We start from the raw sequence: 16,379 nt of genomic DNA, 5'->3' as shown, positions 1-16,379 counted from the left end.
TTTCACAAGCCCTGTGCAGTACTACACGCTGCATCGAAAACTGGTTCTATTCCGTGCTTCCTGCAAGTTTCAAAAAGCACACAATAGTCAGATTATTCTGCATGAATGTCTTATTTATGAGCGAATTGTAGGCCGCTCTAATGAGATGGCAAATGCTTGGAACGGACCGCCGAGATCTTGTCAGCCAACCATTGGTGCACTGATAACCTATGAGACAATCCTTCCCCCACGGAGTAGAACAAAAACATAGCCTGCAAAAGTAGAATGCAGACCCAACCTACCATGACCTTGTTATTTGATGCAACTTTACTACTTACGGATAGTTTGTCTCTTGGGTGGTTTCTTGCCATACATTACCAAGGGTACCCGCACCTTGCTGTACTTGCTACGTTACTAAGGGTCGTTGCCGTCCGAGCCGAAAAATACAGGCCACTAAGAGTGAATGACAAGAAGCAGCAGCCCCAACAAAAGTTGGCTCATGCCTGCCCAATCGGGCAAGGCTCAGCCAGCCCCCAGGCGCGGGCCAACGCTCCATTATTAGGATTCGTCATCCCCCCCCCCTCGCCCCATCGCCGGTTGGAATTTGACAGCGGGCACTTCGCACTGCCCTCTATACCTACCTACCCTGATTTTGTGATTACAGTACCTACCTTAGCAAGCTTGGGTACCGATCTAGGCTACGTGGTAGTTCCGATTTAGCCTTTAGCACCAGCTCTGCATGCTGGCTAGCATTGACAAGTAGCAACTGGCGGAGCGGGACATGATGGTCCACAGCAGGATGTCCGGCGCCGCCACGCCGCCGCCAACGCGCGGGGATCTGCATTGCAACTACAGTACCATTCGCAAATGATTGCTTGCCAAGCTTTGCCTCTTTTTGTCACAGTCATTGGGACCGGGACCATGCGTGCGGATTGGCGAGGTCAATCACAATAAAGGCTCAGTCACGGCCACCCCTCTAGTGCCAAGAAAGGAAACTCCCACTTGGTCGAATGGGGATTTCTTCGTCAACCCTTCCCAGTGCGCCGACAAGCATCTTTTTTGAAGTTTGGTCATTCACCTTGACTCAGTGTAAAGTACCTACAGTCCTTACCCAGGTTTGAGGTAGTTGTTAGCAGCAGAATTGTAAGAGCTTTGTGCAGTCCACCAAACAACAATATTCTTCCTTTCTTCACCAGCATGCCCTTGCCTAACAAAGCGTTCGTTGTCTTTTGTCCTCTAGCTTCGATACGGACAGAGAGCACACCGTCGATAGCGATATTTTGAAACTGCCCTACAGCCTTGGCCTCACTGCCTGTCGGATTGTATTGCCGAACCGCGCGCCTGTTCAACGAAGACAAGAAGGACGACAAACAACGGGTCCGGTCGAGATCTTAGTCGTCGCATCAGTTGAAACGGAAAGACAGGGTTGGGCGGCTCAGAAGTTGGAACGAGTGGTTGTCAAGCTGCCCTAACATACCTAGGGTTAGGGGCCGACCCAGAGCTTCTGCCAAAGGGCAACGTCAGCTCGACCCACCTTTGACCGGCAAGGTAAGCTTCAACACAGATTTGTTACAGCCCGCCGCGCGACTTGCCTCATACCTTCGCCGAGCTCTTACTCAATACGTACACCATGCAAAAGCATGCATTTGAGCATAACAACAACAATTTAATTTCTATCTTCACGAGCAAAACCGCAAGGCGGCTTTCGAAGCTTCTGGACCAGTGCCAGACCCATGGCTACGATGACAACCCTTAGCGCGCTTGACCCCAGTTGCAGCCCGCTCGATTGCATCGAAACGACAACTCTTGGCATCCAAAAGACCAGTCCATTGGTTCACGGGCATCTAATGTTTTGCTATTAGCCGCCCTACACATGTACAACATATCCTTCCATCCAGGGGTAGCCGTCAGTCTGGCGATGCATACTGCCCATGCTTTGTCCTGAGTAGCCCGGACAAGGTCCGAGGCAAAAGGAAATAGACGCGCCGCGCTCTTTAAACCCTCCAGCAATTGATAAACTCAACAGATACGACACCGAGCTGTGCAGCCGTTTATAAAGTCAAAGTGACAACTGCCTCATCAAATCTCTCAGACGACGTTTGTTCATAGTTTAAAGGGCACTACGCGCTGTTACTCCTTTCTCCATCCCCTTGTCTAATTTTCCTATTTTCACTTCACTGCTTCTCTGTGTTTTTACCATCTTAATTTTTTTTTTCTCCAGTCGAGGAACTTCCTAGTGATTGTTTCTGAAGGCTTGCTTGGATTCTACATTACATTCTGTTTGTTCCATTATTCCACCTTTCTTCAGCCGTTCGGTCTCAAATCCAATCCTGGCCAAACTGTACAAGGACCAAGTTTGTAGCGTCATTGAGCTAGCTGCCTTGTCCTTTCCTTTGTTTACTTGTTGTTACGACAATACCCTTGGATTCTGCCTCATTCAGACATCGTTGTGCTGAATCGAAGCTGTTCCGATTTAATTTTTCTCTCTGTCTTATGTTCTCTTTTTCTTTTTCGGCCAGAGCAGGGTTCTGATCGGAATAATAAACCTTCGAGTTGCTCGCCACTTGCTACCAGTCTGAGTGATCCCAAGCCTGGCAAGCTTACGCACAACTCATCTCTTACACACACCATCCCTCCTTGTCTGAACCCTGCGACTCGCAACCTGCAACAGATACCCACCCCATCTTTATAATATAGTCCAAGCTCTTGCCTTACTTTCCACCTTTTCCGGTTTTCAACAATTATGTTACCACAACTGACCCGGAGGTCGTCTTCTCGACACAGCTTCAAATCACGGCGAACAAGATACGAGAGTTGGTCCAGTTGTGAAACTATGGGATCTATTCCTCAAAGTCCCAGCGTGACCAAGTCGATTGGCTCGTTGCGGAGAAGAGACACCGGCTTCCCGGAACCTTTTTGTGGCCGTAAGTACATACTATAATATCCTCGGATATGGTGATGTTTTTTCTCTTGACTAATGCTTTATGGATAGAACGGAATACAACCCTGCCACATCCCGATGCTATTGTTAGCCCCGATGCTTGCATCACTGCAGACGACATATCTGTTTCCAAGTCCAGGACTCGCAGATCATTGCTTCACAGTCAAAAGTACAAGCATACGCTTAGCCATGGCAGAATTTCTCCTAACGACATGTATCGGGCGAGCGAGAGCGTGATGGTTGATAGCGATGGCGACTCCCCTGTACCACCACCAATCGCCAGGATGACATCAATCAACACCAGTTCGACTGGCATTCGGCCCTCAACCAAGGACAGTTACGATGACCGCAGATTGAGCCACCCAATCTCGGAAATGTCCATGGTATCGCCGTCTACGACTTCGAGCTCGTCTGGCAGGAGAAAGAGCCTTTTTAGGAAGTTTAGATGGAACCGTGACTAGAGGACGGCTCCGGAGACTCAACTAGGGAACCTCAACTTCTTTAGCAGATTCAGTACACCTAGCGATGTTCACGTTTGATGAAAATAATCATCGATACGCTCGCTTTCAAATACGACGCTCCACGAGTGCCGCACCAGGCGCACCACGCTCGTTTCGATCAAAAAGGTAGACCGGAACAAGCTGGTCAGCCTGTGACGATTATGACGAATTCGTCTTCCGGGATCTGCGATGACGCAGCACGCCTGCCCACATATATAGTCTGCGACGACTACACCTGTTGAGAGAGCTCTGCTTGGACGCCACGATCACTGTCGTACGGATACAGATACAGCTCAATGCAAGCTCTTAGGGCCAAATATGGCTCATGGAAACACTGGATCTGAAACGTCTTTTCCTGTGAACTGCTGAAGGCAGTGGGATTCTTGGAGATGAAGGGATAATACTTCAGGCTGGATGGATCACCTTTTTGGATACAAGGCATTTGCCTTGTCACGTTCGTTTCCCTTTGTTTAAGCGTGGAGTTAATGGTCTTTTGGTTCTGGGCCGCCTGCTGGCTCGCATCAAGGATGCGATCTTCCACGCACGCATCAGTTGTTCATACTCCCCGGTATAGTTTGGTGTTAAGTTTTAGATTAAGGCATGGCATTTGCCTTTTCAGTGTCTGTGTTTGGGAACGGACACAAGTAAAAGTGTAGGCAAGATTATCAAAACACTACGGTTAATGACAAAAAGCTACGATTAATATATCTCAGAATGGATCATACTAGTATCACACTCCCGCAACCCATGCCGATACATCTCTTGCGTAATCTCTCAAGCTCAGCTTCCACGATAGGTGCTGTACCCGTAAGGACTCAGCAGCAGCGGGACATGGTAATTCTGACCTGGTTGGACCTCGAAAACGACAGCGACCTCGGGGAAGAAGGTGTTACCAGCCCCGAAGTAGGAGCCAGTGTCGAACCTCAGGGTCCACCTGCTCTTGCCAGCGGCGGCCAGCTCGCCCAAGACGTCGTCGAGGGTGTAGACCGGGACCTCGCCGCTGTCGTTATCGGCGCTGTAGGGCAGCCAGGTCTTGACGCGGCCGTCATCGTCGGTTTGGGACTCGAAGGTCTTTGCCGGTGCCGACTGGTGGTGGTGGTGATGGTGGAGTGTGGCCGTGGGGCCCGACGGTGAGAGGCCGCTGTTGTTGTTGGCAGAGCCGGTGGTGGTGGCGGCGGCGGCGGCGTTGTTGTTTGCAGACGAAGACGATGTCGAGTTTGGCGCAAAGGAGGATGTCGAGGGCGTTAGCTCCAGGCGCACGCGCATACCCCGCGCGGGCTGACCGCGGGTCTGGTCGAGGACGTGACAGGTTATCAGATCTTTGGTTTGTGTTGAAGCTGCCATTTTTTTTGCTTCTTCCTTTGTTCTTGTTCTCCTTCTTCTTTTTGTCCGTGGTTATCTCTAAAAGGAAGTTGAGATAGGTTGATGTTTCTTGTGACTTTATAAATGGAGAAGGTGGCGTTTCACTGTTGGAGGCAAGATCTACGATTGGGTTTAATCTTTTGTTTTGTTTATGCGGTCCGGAATGCTATTTTTTTTCCCCCGTCGTACCAGATGCCAAGCTGAGCGACTAACTATAAGTGGCTCGTAACCAAAAAGGAGACGCCCAACGACCTTTTACGATAATCCTCGAAGCCGGGAAGGTTGGGCAAAGCGGTCCGACGATTTCCTGTGGTACACGAGGGTGGGGATGTAAGAGTGGAGGGGTAGCTCCAACTCGGTAAGGCTAGACCTGGTCCAGATCAGGTAGCGACGCGTTCGTTATACCAACCTCCATACCATGGGCAGGCAGAGTGAGAACAAAGCGAAAACGGACCACGCTTGGCAAAAAGGTTACTTTGAGGATGGGTAATGTCAGCCCATTCAATATTCTAGAAATCGCAGTCAGTACATGAAGGATGATACCCGCTGTTAGCGAATCAACCAATTAACTAATTCAGATGTCTTAACTTTGCCAATGTACAGCTTTGGAGGAATGTTTGCAACCTTCAGGTTGTCTATTCAATTTTATAACAGCGCGGGGGGAAGGAGAGGAGAGAACCAGGCCCACCCAAGTTTGCCCCGCTCACCATCCCCCTTGGTCGAAAAGTGACGTCCTACGCTGTGGATAGGGTAGGTGAGGAGGAGCAGGCCGACTTCTGATTCTGAGCACCTTCTACGGGCATCCATTTTGCGCGTCATTGTTCAGGTTCCGCGTCAAGTAGGAAGAACTAGACTTGGAACCAAAACAAATTCACCCAAAACAAATGCACACCTAATTGCCTATCCTATCTACTCCGGGATCAAGCATCTGCAGCAACAACGACCTTCCCCGCACTCACCCGTAGGAACGAGACACTTAACCAAGCACACATACACACTTAAAGAACACGCCCCCGCCATGTCGACTGCCCTCATCGACGCCGACTCCATGGAGCCGTCGCTCCAGTCCATCCTCGACCAGCGGTCCCTGCGGTGGATCTTTGTCGGCGGCAAGGGCGGCGTGGGCAAGACGACGACGTCGTGCTCACTGGCGATCCAGCTTGCCAAGGTGCGCCGCAGCGTCCTGCTCATCTCGACCGACCCGGCCCACAACCTGTCGGACGCCTTTTCGCAAAAGTTTGGCAAGGAGGCCCGCCTGATCGACGGCTTCACCAACCTCAGCGCCATGGAGATCGACCCCAATGGTAGCATGCAGGACCTGCTGGCGGGCCAGGGCGGCGACGAGGGTGGTGCGGCCGCCGACGGCATGGCCAGCATGGGTGGCATGATGCAGGACTTGGCCTTTGCTGTGAGTCCATCTTTCTTCGCGCCCTCTCTCGATGTTCTCCTTCATATGGGTTTATAACGGGAGGACACATATGAACAATATCATGTATTCTGGTCTGACACGCATATCATCTCTGCGCCCATAGATCCCAGGAATAGACGAGGCCATGTCTTTCGCCGAGGTTCTCAAGCAGGTCAAGTCACTATCGTACGAGACCATCGTCTTCGATACGGCACCTACAGGCCACACCCTCCGCTTCCTGCAGTTCCCGTCGGTCCTCGAAAAGGCCCTGGCCAAGGTCTCGCAGCTGTCGTCGCAGTACGGCCCCCTGCTCAATGGCTTCCTCGGCGGTCAGGGCCAGCTGCCTAACGGCCAGTCGCTGCCCGAGATGATGGAGAAGCTGGAGCAGCTGCGCGAGACCATCTCCGAGGTCAACACGCAGTTCAAGGACGAGAACCTGACGACGTTTGTGTGCGTCTGCATCGCCGAGTTCCTGTCCCTGTACGAGACGGAGCGCATGATCCAGGAGCTGGCCAGCTACAACATTGACACGCACTGCATTGTCGTCAACCAGCTCCTCTTCCCCAAGAAGGGCAGCAAGTGCGACCACTGCGACGCCAGGCGCCGCATGCAAAAGAAGTACTTGGACCAGATCGAGGAGCTATACGACGAGTTCAACGTCGTCAAGATGCCCATGCTTATCGAAGAGGTCAGGGGCAAGGAGAAGTTGGAAAAGTTTAGCGAGATGCTGGTCAAGCCTTATGTGCCACCTGAGGCAGACGAGTAGATATACTTTCAAGAGAAAAATAAAAGCATTGGTGTATCTACGTTAGGTATCAAGGATGTCACCATGCCGGGTCAATCATTGAGCACTTTGTGTGGAGCACCGTCAGGTGCAACGTTTAGTTGCCCATGACATAAAATTTGGGTTATAGCATAGAACAAATCAGGCGCGGAGTTGGAAGGGTAGGGAGATGAATACCAAAAGGTTGTTTTTACTTGGTTGCCCAGCTATCTATCTTCCTCGCCAAAGAGGCATGTCGTGCGTTTTCACCATATCATATATGTCTGTCGCCTTGTCACCTGTCACAAAACATGTAAATTTCTCTCAAAGACATTTTATTTTTGTCATATGTAGTCTTCCCATTCCCCTATGTGCAAAGATCTGTTCTGGTTCCTGTATCGGGGGCTTACTCAGAGACATGACTCCCCGCGTCGCTATTTATACATTGAAATGAAGAAACCCCTCCTATTTCGTGCCGCCGTCACCCACCGTAATGACGGAAAGAAATTGCAAGAAACCACCTCCCGGGAAATAATATCTAAGTCCATCCCGCCTTGTTATTAAACCGCTCCATAAACGAAGACAAGAAAAGAAAAAGAAAAGAAAAGAAAAAGCCCCTGCCAACTCAAAAAGAAACGCCTATCATGCCCATCCAGGAGCCCTCCTCCTGGATACTTTGTAGGGGAGTTGAAAAAAAAAAAAAAACAATATCACATCAAGGTGATTATGTATGGAAGCCACATGGGTGCCGGTGAATCCAAAAATAAGAAGAAAAGAAAAAAAAAGCAAAGAAATTCCTTCGTCGAATCGTATGCCGTAAAATGAGAGACCCCAAACACCCTTGGGAAATTCGCCAGAAGGGGTATGCTGCTGAATAATTAGAGCACTTCTTGGGTTTTCTGTAATTATGAGAGGCTGTTTTGAAAAAGGCTGGCGTCATCCGTCGCCATTTCGTTCAAAGCTCGCGATAATCACTCGGTCGCACTCGTTTCTGTCGGTTTTGATGGCGGTGAGGGTTGACCGGCTTGCGAAAGTAGGCATCGTCCTCTGTGGCCGCCTGGTTGGAAAACTGCTTAAAGTCACCCATGTTGTAGCCACCACCGTTCATGTTGTTGTAGCCACCATTGAAGCCACCTCCGTTCATGTGCCCGTTCATGTTGTTGTAGCCGCCGTTCATGCCCATGCCGCCGTGCATGCCGTTTCCATTCATACCCCAGCCACCGCCTTGCATGTTGCCATTCATGTTGCCATTCATCCCACCCATAGGGTAGCCCATGTTGCCGTTGCCGTTGAATCCACCCATTCCTCCCATCATGGGGTTCATCATGTTGCCCATGTTCATGCTACCCATGTTGGGCATCCCCATGAAACCCGCATTCATGCCGTTCATCGGCATGGGAGCAAAAGGCATCATTGGCATCCCCATGGGGTTCATGCCGCCATTCATGCCATTCATCATCTGTTGCATCATCTGCTGCTGTTGTTGCTGCTGGGATGCTTGCTGTTGCTGTTGTTGCATAGCCTTGGGAGCACGGGGAACCCTTGGGTTCTCAGCGGGTTGCTCGGCAGGTCGCTTCTTGGGATTGCTAAATGTGCCGTTGGGTGTTGAGGTCTCAGCAGGAGATGTGGGATCTTTTGCCAGTGACTTGACTGAAGAAGCGGTGGGGGATTTGGAGGAAGCCTTTCCGGCCTCCTTTGAATCTGCACCATTGTTGTCGGTTGTCTTGGCCGATTGGTCATTTGCCGATGGGGATTTGGCTGCCGCTGGGCTCTTGGCTGCATCCGCTTCCTTTTCCTTTTGTTGCTCCTTCTCTTTCTCCTCGTGGTACTGCTTGATCTTGGCGGTGGTTTCGTCGTCTGGTTTTAAATTGTCGATGAGGACACCTTCGGCTTGACAGCCAGGGCAGACGAAATCGCTTTCTATGAGAGCGTTGGTTATGCAATCGTTGCAATACGTCTTCTCACAGCAAGGTGTTTTCATTGGCTCATTAAAAAGTCTCTTGTCCATTGGACACTCAAGCCCCCTATCCTGGAGCTCCTTCTCATCCTGCACAGCAACCTTTTGTGCGGCTGCAGACACCTTGGTCCTGGCCTGGAACTTCTCCCACGCTGCCTTGTCCGGCTGAGCAATGACAAAGTCTCCGTCTGCGTTTACCATTACTCCAGAGGGCACTTTTCCTTCTTCACCATCAGCACCAGTCTGCCCCAGCACGGTGGCCTTGTCCACAGTTTTGAGGAAGGACTTGGGAATCCCTGTCGTCCTCTTGACACGCGGCCTGTTGTCAAACTCGGGGTTGTCGTTGGTAGGACAAAGTTGGATCCAGTGGCCTTTCTCTCCACACCGATAGCAGATGTACCCGTTAGGAGGCTCATGATCGGGAACATTGGCTGGCCGCTTGCCGACGCCGGGCTTGCCGTTGTAAACCGGTGTTTGGCTATTGTGTTTGTTAGCACCAGCGCCTAGGCATACCAAGCTAAGACGATGGAGGACTAGACTTACTGAGAAAGTTCTTCCTGTTGCGCGGTCCACTGTTCTGATTGCGCTTGGAACATGGCGGCCAACCTCTCCTCTTCTGTCACCGCGCTGCTCATCTGAGCCAGGGCTGCTGATGGCGCCTTTGTTGTGGAAGCCTTGGCCACCTGCTCCTTGCGAGAGCTGTTCTTGGCGTTGACCGGTGCCTTGCCCGAGACATATCTGGCCGCACGCCCAGCGCCAGGCTTCATCGAAGGTAACCTTCTGGCGACCACAGTCGTAGATCGCGGGATGATTGTCGTGTCATCATCGTACTCTTTATCAAGGGGAGATGAGAAGTTAGTCTAGCATTCTATGTAATGGGCAAAGGATTGATAGATATACAGAGACAAAAAAAAAAAAAGTTTTTATTCACCTTCTGCACCATCTTCAGTGTAGATAGCCAAGTCGAAATCTGTGCCGTCACCGAGGCCGCTTTTGAGTATTATATCACGCTTCAGCTCAAATACAGAAATGCCAGTCCCGTCAAACTCTACACGAGTCGGCTCTTTCTGGGATTTGAACTTGAAAAATACGGAAGAAGACATGGTGAATGATAGACCGCCGAGGCCGTCTTACGAGGAAGAATCCCAGGTATGTTCGTCCAGTCCTCTGCTCCGTCCTCCTTGATCGTTGGAATGGTTGTGAAAATATGAGGGGAACCGTTCTGTGCAAGACACCAATATAAAAATGGGAGCGCGCAAAAGGTAAAATGGGAAATATGGGGGAATGTCGGGAGCGCAAAGGTCGATGCGCAGTTTGTTCAGTCGTTTTCGTTCGTGATCTGGACAAGGTAGTAGTAGGCAGGTCTTTGTGTCTCTTTGTCCCTTATTCTGTTCTCTTTTTTTTCTCTTCTCTCTTTTGATTCTCAACTTGCAGGCAGTGAATACGTGGGAAATCAATTCTGATTGTACTCGTGAGACAGACAAAACCAGGTCCCCGTGACGAGCAGATGAAAAAAAAGAACGAAATGAAATTGTCAATACAAAGCCACCGAGAGCGGTGTCATCCAACCCAGTTATGACTGGAATGAATCAACTCCTCCTCAAACACACCCAGTGACCCTTATTAGCAATAAATAAAAAAAAACTTGACGAATAGTCAACCTCTGAGATGTTAGCCTGCTGGTGAAGGGATTTTCGCGCGGATTATCAAGTCTCGAAGTCGCGGGATGGACGCGACCAGAAAGATGCAGAATTCCGTGTCAGGTCTAGCCTAACGCGTCGCCTTTTCGACTTCGTTCACAAGGGCGAGATTGATCGTGACGAAAAGAGCGTGGAGCGACTGCGATTTCGTGGTTATTTCGTCAGAGCAACAAATTTCGCATGCTGAGTTGTTCGGTCGCCTCGCTGGTCGTGAGAGAAGCCTTGGGGTGTTGAGTAGGTTGGAGCAGGAGTGAGAACTAGGGAGGAAGCAGTGGGAAAGATTCGGACTTTGGCGGGCGATCCGGGTTCATGGAGTGGGGCATGGGGCAGTTTCGGAGTCACGGCCTCTAGCTGAGTCAGAATTCCTTTAAGCGCCTAAGGCAGCAATAGCTTGACAACGAATCATGTGACAGTGAGAAAAGATGACGCCCTCTGCTTTCCGGCTGACCAATCAATGAGCTCCTTACCTTCTCCGCGTTTTCTACGCTGATGCCCCACTTTATGCCGCTAGAGAGTTTCGCCTCCATCAATTGAGCACGAGCGAAATGAGCTGATCCCTCGAGAAGTCGTGCCGATTGCTGCAGCGCGAACATACGACTTGGCTATCGTGTCCACGTTTTTTGTGTTCTATTGTGTGTTGTTGTGGTGTGCCCTTCCTCACGTCCCACAGCAGGTGTGACGACAATTAAAACCACCGCACTCTTCACCCAAGAGCCCTGTGGCTTTCTATTCTACCGTCTTGTTTTATTCAAACCTTTCCAACCACAAACACCTCTCTCGCTCTCTTGGGGGCAATTCTTCAAAGACCAGATAAATTTCATTTGACCACAAGGGCTTCTCCACACACCACCAATCATCTTCAGCTTCGATGATGGTTGTTGCATAAGGGCACTGCGACCGACATTGTCCCTGATCAATACTCTGTTGGCTTAGCTATTCGGCTTTTCACCTTACTCCGGACTGTCCGGTAACTTTTGTTAGCTACCTCACTTGGTCTACGTTGGAGGTGCTATATATCCATCTACCACTGGTAGACACACCATCTTCTCAATTTGATCGACTCGTTTCATTCAGCGACCGGCAACAATAACGAGAGAGACAACACAAAAATCGCCATAATGGTTCTCACTCACACAACCAACCACACATACTCCCACCCGTTTCCGACCGTAACACTTGCCTTCTTCCTCCGCTACTGCTCTCCGCAGATCAACCCTTTTGCGGCCCATGTCCTCAGTACCGACACAATCTCGAGCCATGTGGATGCCGATGGCAGGCTTCACACAACACGCATCCATTTAAAAAAGTCACGCCTGCCTGGGGCAGTCTTCAAATTACTTCCAACGAGCATCACCGGCGGCGGTTCGAACAACAAGGCATCTTATGTTCTCGAGACGAGCATCGTAGACATACGAGAAGGTTGGATGAAGACCGAGAGTCGAAACCTCAACTTTGTCGGGGTTTTATCTGTCGTGGAGAAGCAGACATACACAGCACCGACTGAGACAAACAACAGTGCCACCACGACCAATGTGGAAACAAACGTCGTGTTTCGTTCTAGGCTTGGGGAGAAGCTTAGGGAGAAGATCGGACAGTCACAGCAGCAGCAGCAGCAGCAACAGCAGCAAGAGCCTCGGGAGGGCTGGTTCTCGCGTCTCGGGACCAAGGGCATCCAGCGGAGCATTGAGAATATGGCATCTACCAAGACCCTGGATCAGCTCGGCAAGAGTCGCGAGGGCATGCTGGTGGTGCTCGAGCGGCTGCGTAATACCGGTCTCGTCAACATAATCGAGCTCACCAGAAGAGCCAAGGAAGCGCAGTCCGGCACAGTTTGAACCTCAAGTCACACCACCCTGAGACTTGATCACATACCAATTCGAAATACTCTTTATACCCAGACATAGGCCCATCGGGGCTTTATTCATTGTCTAACCTTGCCCTTTACAAGCTACGTCTTGAGCCGGACGGCCGAAGAGCCGGTGAACCGGCTGGGCACAGAACACTCCTTGATCACAAAGCCCTTGTATACAATGTACTTTCAACTGTCAGTCTCTATCTTTTACTCGCTTTACAGCAAGGCGTTATGGGTTTCGAACGCGGAAGGAGTGTCTGGAGTATACGGCAGCGTTCGAAGGGAGGCAGGTCGGCAGAGGAGGTAAATTGGCGATGACTGCATACCTTGCACCATAAAGAAATCCGAGAGGATAAGTGCCTGGTTATCATGTCAAATTTCGTTGGTTTCATTGCCGCTCTGCGACGGTAGCCCGATGCTAAGTATTTTTCAGTCTCCGCTCACAAAAGTAACGAATGGCATGTCTTTTTAAGCTTCATGTATTATTTTTTTTTTTTTTTTTTTTTTTTTTGGAAAAAAAACAAAGAAAAAAAAAAAAACAGAAAAAACAAAGCTTCCGCATCTATCTACGTCGCTATTTTCTATCAAGATAACCAAAGGTTGATGACTAGCCGGTAGGCAATAACCCGGAGTTATAGCAGGTGTTACAGTCGAGTAAATAGCCGCCAGTGTCCTACAATGGTTCAGCAGAGGAGACCCTTTTTTTTTTAAAAAAAAAAAAAAAAAATTTTCGCCCTTGTGGCCGCTATTCTGGTAGTTTCCATGAAGTCGTGGTTAACGGTTGTTTAAAGCTCTCAGCGACTTCCGAGTTTATGTATATATAATTGGCATTTGGGTTTTACTAGGTTTAGTCACCTTGCGATGAGCATCCGTCCTGTTTGGACTGCAAAACATCCAAAACCTAATTTTTTTATTTACAATTTCAAAAAGTCTTTCTAACAGGCATTAATACTAGGAAACTCAACACAGGACTCAAAGCAGCCCTCCAGGGCCCGCCTAACCCTGGGCAGCTCAGGAAACTAACGCAAAGCCCAAGCTGACCAGTATGGCCAGAGGCAAAAGCGCGCTAGGTGAGGACAGCCGAGGAGAGTCGGACTTGGGGCTACCCCTTCCGGACCCAGGCGCTCCCCCCTGTGGGCTGTTTGCCGTGGCGGGAGGCCCGCCTAGCTCCGAGGGCTTGGGCTGGGTATAGTTCATCTGGGTGGTGAAGGGCTGGGTGGAGGACAGGTTGGCGACGCGGCCGAGCAGGACCTCGATGTGGCGGAAGGCGGCGGTGGGCTGGTACTGGGGCACCATGTGGCCGCTCATCTCGACGCCGACGTACGTCAGGCCCCTCTCGGTGTGGGTGAAGCCCATGACGCCGCTGCCGGCCAGGGTGGCGAGCCCCTGCTTGGACCTGAAGTCCTGCCGGTGGCGGGGCACGTAGAAGGGCGCCGACGGCCGCGACTGGAACCCGAGCTTGCCGCCCCACGTCATGTTCTGGATGGACAGCAGCGTGCCGTTGGCGATGAGCACCATGTCGAGCGCGCCGTGGCTGATGATGACGTTTTGCGTGTGGTCGATGACGTTGGGCAGCGCCGCACGCGACGACGGCGGCGACCGGTCCGTCCTGTTCTGGAAGATACCGTCCTTGCACACTTCCCAGTCGATTTCCGGGGCGTGGATGGCGCGCTTGACGTCGCTGCGGTTGAAATAGACGGTTGCGCCTTCGGGGACGTCTGGGAGAGCGCCGGGGGTTAGTCATCCTGCTGCAGCGACCCGGGGAATGATGTGTTGTGCTCGTGTGTAATGCGGTTCCAGGAGGTGCAGGTTTGCTAACGGTTGAAGAATGATTGCTCATCCTCAGCCGGAGCGTAGGGGGTAACTACCGGTGCCATGGATCACACTGTAACTTACAGGTCAAAGAGGTAGGGACTAAAGAAGCGCAAGAAAGCAGGACGAGTTAGAACTCAAAGCAATGCAAAAAAAAAAAAAGAACAAAGAAAAAACATGCTTGGGGAAGAAATACGCGCAGCATAAGGATGGTACTTACAGCCCATCACATCCCATAGCAGGGGGCACGACTGGGTGATCTCGTAGATGTTGAAGCAGGGGTTGATTTCGAATGAAGCCCTGTAAACATCATCAAAGATTTTCTCACAAGCCTTATCCTTCTCGATCGGCGACACGGATGGCAATGGGCCCTTGGGCGGATAGCTCAGCCCATTGGTCATGAACTCTGTCAGGCCGCACTTGGCATCCCTCGCCTGCAGGTCGGCCCGGAAGGTGTCGTTGAAGGGGAACAGGCCCGGCCAGGCGTTGACGAGACCCATGACGGGCACCTCGGCCTGCATGGAGTCCTCGCCGATGACGGGGTCGTATATCAGCATGCCGGTCACGTTGAAGTACTGCGTGTCGTTGGCCTTGATCATGGCGTCGGCGATGTAGGGGCAATATGCGCCCGCGTAGGACTCGCCGGTGATGTAGACCTTGTAGCCCTGGAGCGCAAATGTGTCGACAAAGTTGCGCCAAAAGCCGAGGAACTGGCGAGCCACGTCCTCCTCGCTGGTGGCGTTGGGCTTGCCGGTGGCGAAGCCGGTGCCAACGGGCTGCTCTATCCAGACGACGTTGGTGAGCTCTGTCCATGAGTATGGATTCTTGACTGGGCGAAAAGTGCCGCTCTGCCACATAAAAGGGCCGTTTTCTTGCATCAGACCTGCCATGGATGAACATCCGGGCTACATGTCATTGAGAAAGAGCTCGTGGTTAGAAATCAAGGACAGAAAGCATCAAAAAAAAAAAAGACAAATGCAGACAGAATATGAACGGGTTGTTTTCAGTACCCCTCCGTTTAACCATATCATGATTTCCTTTTTTGCCATTGGATTTTGGCTCGGAAAGAACCAAAAGAAAAGCTTGTTCTCCTCGGTCGTGTTGTTGCTGATGGGAAGTTGTCCAGCATAGGACTCGCCCACATCGAACTTGACTTCGGGTATGGCGTTGCCATCCACAGCAAATTCTTTTGTTGTTCCTTGTCAGCTTGAAACCTTTTTGTCGAGTCTTCCACCGCTTCTTCCAGCAACGGCTGTGCTTACTTCTTGTCTTGTCCGTCAGGAAAAGAGGTTGAGCTCTGCGCACCAGACCGCGTGTCTGTGTTGTTGTTATAGTCACATCCTCTATCGACTCTGTTGGCACTTCGTAGTCCTGTAGCAAGACCGATCGTAGCCATTCTGGATCCCTTCTGCCGACATGTTGCAAGCTGCGGAGTCCGGTGGCTTCACCCAGCAGGAGGAGAAGCCATACTGATGTGGATAGCAGACAATGCATCTTCTTGTGTTGGTTGCCGATGGGTTCGCAAAGACAACAGTACAGTTGCCAATCCGGGGCACTCGTGTGCTTTTCTCGAGAACGTATGATGGTAAATGACCCCAAGCTCCACGGTTACCCAAAGTCTAACAGGGGCTAACTAGGTACATATACCGGTCATCTCTTGAGCGACTCAGATATGCCGGCTGGCAAAAAGGTTGCTTAAACGGGCAGTTCATCAAATGCGTGCTATGTACCCTGTCCGCCTTGCAGCACATGCATATAGTGTCCACACGCCCGCATCCTGGAACAAAAGAGAGGAAGAAAACATGGGACGAGCGGCTACATTCATGTGAGAACTGTTCAGTATCATGGATTAGACAAAAGCTCATCCGTGCAGGAAGGCCATCTGTAGATTACCTGGGGCGGACAAGGATGATGGTACTCATGGCAGATGTAAAGCCCTGAATCGTCTCAGCAATAGATCATCGGGGTTTGCTTTTTTCTTTTCTTTTCGCCGTCTTGTTCTCTTCGAGGTAACACGGAATGCATCGACATATGACGAGACTACTCGGCTTTAATTATCGCAGATATATGGACAATGATTAGCGCCCGGTTGAATTAGTAATATA

General features: G+C 50.8%; 6 protein-coding genes across 6 annotated transcripts; 3 read left to right on the top strand and 3 right to left on the bottom strand.

The window, feature by feature from the left end:
• Positions 1-2,812: 2,812 nt before the first annotated feature.
• PpBr36_03122 (uncharacterized protein) lies at positions 2,813-3,381 on the top strand (the record flags this gene model as incomplete). Its single annotated transcript, XM_029890298.1, has 2 exons — positions 2,813-2,903; positions 2,972-3,381. 2 exons carry the CDS (start codon positions 2,813-2,815, stop codon positions 3,379-3,381), a joined length of 501 nt encoding a protein of 166 aa, XP_029753435.1.
• Positions 3,382-4,200: 819 nt separating this feature from the next.
• PpBr36_03121 (uncharacterized protein) lies at positions 4,201-4,764 on the bottom strand (the record flags this gene model as incomplete). Its single annotated transcript, XM_029890297.1, has 1 exon — positions 4,201-4,764. One exon carries the CDS (start codon positions 4,762-4,764, stop codon positions 4,201-4,203), a length of 564 nt encoding a protein of 187 aa, XP_029753393.1.
• A 1,036-nt stretch (positions 4,765-5,800) lies between these two features.
• Positions 5,801-6,956, top strand: PpBr36_03120 (uncharacterized protein; the record flags this gene model as incomplete). Its single annotated transcript, XM_029890296.1, has 2 exons — positions 5,801-6,190; positions 6,315-6,956. The coding sequence occupies 2 exons, from the start codon at positions 5,801-5,803 to the stop codon at positions 6,954-6,956; spliced, it is 1,032 nt and encodes a 343-aa protein (XP_029753433.1).
• Positions 6,957-7,908: 952 nt separating this feature from the next.
• PpBr36_03119 (uncharacterized protein) lies at positions 7,909-10,013 on the bottom strand (the record flags this gene model as incomplete). The annotated part of the gene is made up of 3 exons (XM_029890295.1): positions 7,909-9,388; positions 9,454-9,742; positions 9,842-10,013. 3 exons carry the CDS (start codon positions 10,011-10,013, stop codon positions 7,909-7,911), a joined length of 1,941 nt encoding a protein of 646 aa, XP_029754387.1.
• Positions 10,014-11,728: 1,715 nt separating this feature from the next.
• PpBr36_03118 (uncharacterized protein) lies at positions 11,729-12,445 on the top strand (the record flags this gene model as incomplete). Its single annotated transcript, XM_029890294.1, has 1 exon — positions 11,729-12,445. The coding sequence occupies one exon, from the start codon at positions 11,729-11,731 to the stop codon at positions 12,443-12,445; it is 717 nt and encodes a 238-aa protein (XP_029754388.1).
• A 1,028-nt stretch (positions 12,446-13,473) lies between these two features.
• Positions 13,474-15,768, bottom strand: PpBr36_03117 (uncharacterized protein; the record flags this gene model as incomplete). The annotated part of the gene is made up of 5 exons (XM_029890293.1): positions 13,474-14,180; positions 14,359-14,376; positions 14,495-15,179; positions 15,285-15,460; positions 15,537-15,768. The coding sequence occupies 5 exons, from the start codon at positions 15,766-15,768 to the stop codon at positions 13,474-13,476; spliced, it is 1,818 nt and encodes a 605-aa protein (XP_029754381.1).
• Between the last annotated feature and the right edge of the window lie 611 nt (positions 15,769-16,379).

The sequence above is a fragment of the Pyricularia pennisetigena genome, chromosome 3 (genome assembly GCF_004337985.1).
Source record: "Pyricularia pennisetigena strain Br36 chromosome 3, whole genome shotgun sequence".
Taxonomy (NCBI): Eukaryota; Fungi; Ascomycota; class Sordariomycetes; order Magnaporthales; family Pyriculariaceae; genus Pyricularia; species Pyricularia pennisetigena.
The sequence above is the reverse complement of the archived record's forward strand: the minus strand, read 5'-3'. Positions and strand labels throughout refer to the sequence as shown.